Source organism: Melanotaenia boesemani, chromosome 20 (genome assembly GCF_017639745.1).
Source record: "Melanotaenia boesemani isolate fMelBoe1 chromosome 20, fMelBoe1.pri, whole genome shotgun sequence".
NCBI classification, from domain to species: Eukaryota; Metazoa; Chordata; class Actinopteri; order Atheriniformes; family Melanotaeniidae; genus Melanotaenia; species Melanotaenia boesemani.
The window spans coordinates 14082764-14084773 of record NC_055701.1 but is presented as its reverse complement, the minus strand read 5'-3'; the positions used below and the strand labels follow the sequence as shown (position 1 = coordinate 14084773).

The window sequence follows — 2010 nt, the reverse complement described above, 5'->3', positions numbered from 1 at the left end:
AATTATTATGTTAAGTTTTTGGTTAAATGGCTTTCCTAATTATTATTAGTATTATTAGTAGTAGTCATATTTAGGTTGAGATTGTCAAGTGAAGAGGAAATGTGTATATATATATATATATATATATATATGTGTGTGTGTGTGTGTGTGTGTGTGTGTGTGTGTGTGTGTGTGTGTGTGTGTGTGTGTGTGTGTGTGTGTGTGTGTGTATTTTTTCTATTTTGTGTGTGTACATACTGATGGTCCAAATTGGACTTTTGAAAGTTGATTGGCTGTACCTTTATCTTCAGAATATTTCACTCTGTGCTTCAACACGTCTCAGTTCAGTGGAGACGATCATGTTTTTCATGTTCTGGACGACGTTGGGCTCCAGTGCGTTTTTACGCACAGTGACACGATGAGTTTCTGGTGGTCCCAATGTGCTCTCCTCACTTTACGCAGCCACGTACTGCTTTTAATCTTTTCGAGAAGAGCCTCAACATTTGAAGTCACTCTGCTTCACACCAATGAAGTCCACGCACGCATCGAGGAGCCCAGTGTGGATTTGGTAAGGTGTCCTTTTTGGGGGTCCATGCTTTGGTGGGGTTGCTAGGCAGTTTACCAAAGATTTAGAAAAAGGAGAAAAATGTTTTGCTTCTGGATCCTGGAGACCAGTTTCAAGGCACTTTCTGGTTTAATTACTTTATAGGCACAGAAGCAGCAGAACAAACTTGGTTAGGGTGTGATGGTAAGATGGTATTGTGATTAAACACAAACAATCACTTAACATTATTATTTTTAAGATTTTCAGAGAAAATATGCTGAAATAGGAAACCACGAGTGGAGGGTTCGATCAAACCTTTTCTCCAGAATGTAAATTGTTCTGTGATGAGTGCCAACACTAAACCTGACCACATACTGCCTGTAAATATGAACAGTTACTACCATCTCTACAATCATCCATGTGGGCTCAGAGAAAGTGGCTGTGGTTGGTTACACCACTCACGAAAACCCCTCCCCTAAAGTTTGAGAATGAGGTGGGTAAGCTGAAAACTCTGGGCTATAACAAGATCATTGCCCTGGGACACTCTGGAATCACAGTGGACCGAGACATTGCCAAGCGTGTATCAGGGGTCGATGTTGTTATTGGAGGACACATTCCTCTACTCTGGTATTTTTATCCTATTTGATGTTCGTGTTCAGATCTATTATACTGGCCGTACTTTAAAAAAGCTTTCCTTTTCCAATGGTTTCCAATGGTGCTCCACAAACCACAGCATTTTCTGTCTCTGCAGGTACACCTCCATCGACTGGGGTGAAGGAGGGTGATTATCCTTGTATGGTAAGGTCTAATGATGGTAGAAACGCACCCGTGGTCCAGGCTTATGCCTGTGGGAAATATCTTGGATATTTAAAGGTCACATTTGATGGGGTCGGGAATGTTAAAAACGCTATTGGAAACCCCATCTTACTGGACAGCAGCATATCTCAAGGCAGAAAAAGTAAAAGTTAAATTTGAGTTTGCTGTTAAAAGTTTACACAAGTTCTTTTTCAAGCTATTTTCCCAAATACTTCCACTGATTCTGGAGCATATGTGAACAAGAAACCAAGCAATCACCCTTACATTAGTAAACATTGACCACCTTACATTGGACTAATACATTAGTCCATGGACTGAAGCTAAGGACTGATATACATGCCTCTCTTTACTGCTGTTATATTAAACTTGTTGCACTTTGACAAGAAACAATTTAAACATTATTAAATCATAATTACAAGATTAGTTATTCAACTTGGACCCCTACTTTTATCTGATACAGGCATTGTATCTTTAAAATGTCTGAATATGCTTGAAAACTTTTTAGTACATGTTAATGTTTGTAAACCTCTCGTTTATTATAGATATTCATTGTAAGTATGAGAGCCTGAGATAATTAAAGGACCCATGTGTGTTAAAAGAAGGAAACATTAGAGAAAAAAACTCCATCTACTTGAAGAAGTCTGTACAACATCTTGATAACATAAGAGAAA

At 38.7% G+C, this 2010-nt stretch overlaps 1 protein-coding gene across 1 annotated transcript; it reads left to right on the top strand.

The window, feature by feature from the left end:
* The first annotated feature begins 397 nt into the window (after positions 1-397).
* On the top strand, positions 398-1492 carry LOC121631595 (snake venom 5'-nucleotidase-like). The gene is given in 8 exon segments (XM_041972609.1): positions 398-559; positions 561-604; positions 606-740; positions 810-932; positions 934-996; positions 998-1135; positions 1137-1150; positions 1275-1492. Coding segments are annotated over 8 exon segments (897 nt in total).
* The last annotated feature ends 518 nt before the right edge of the window (positions 1493-2010 follow it).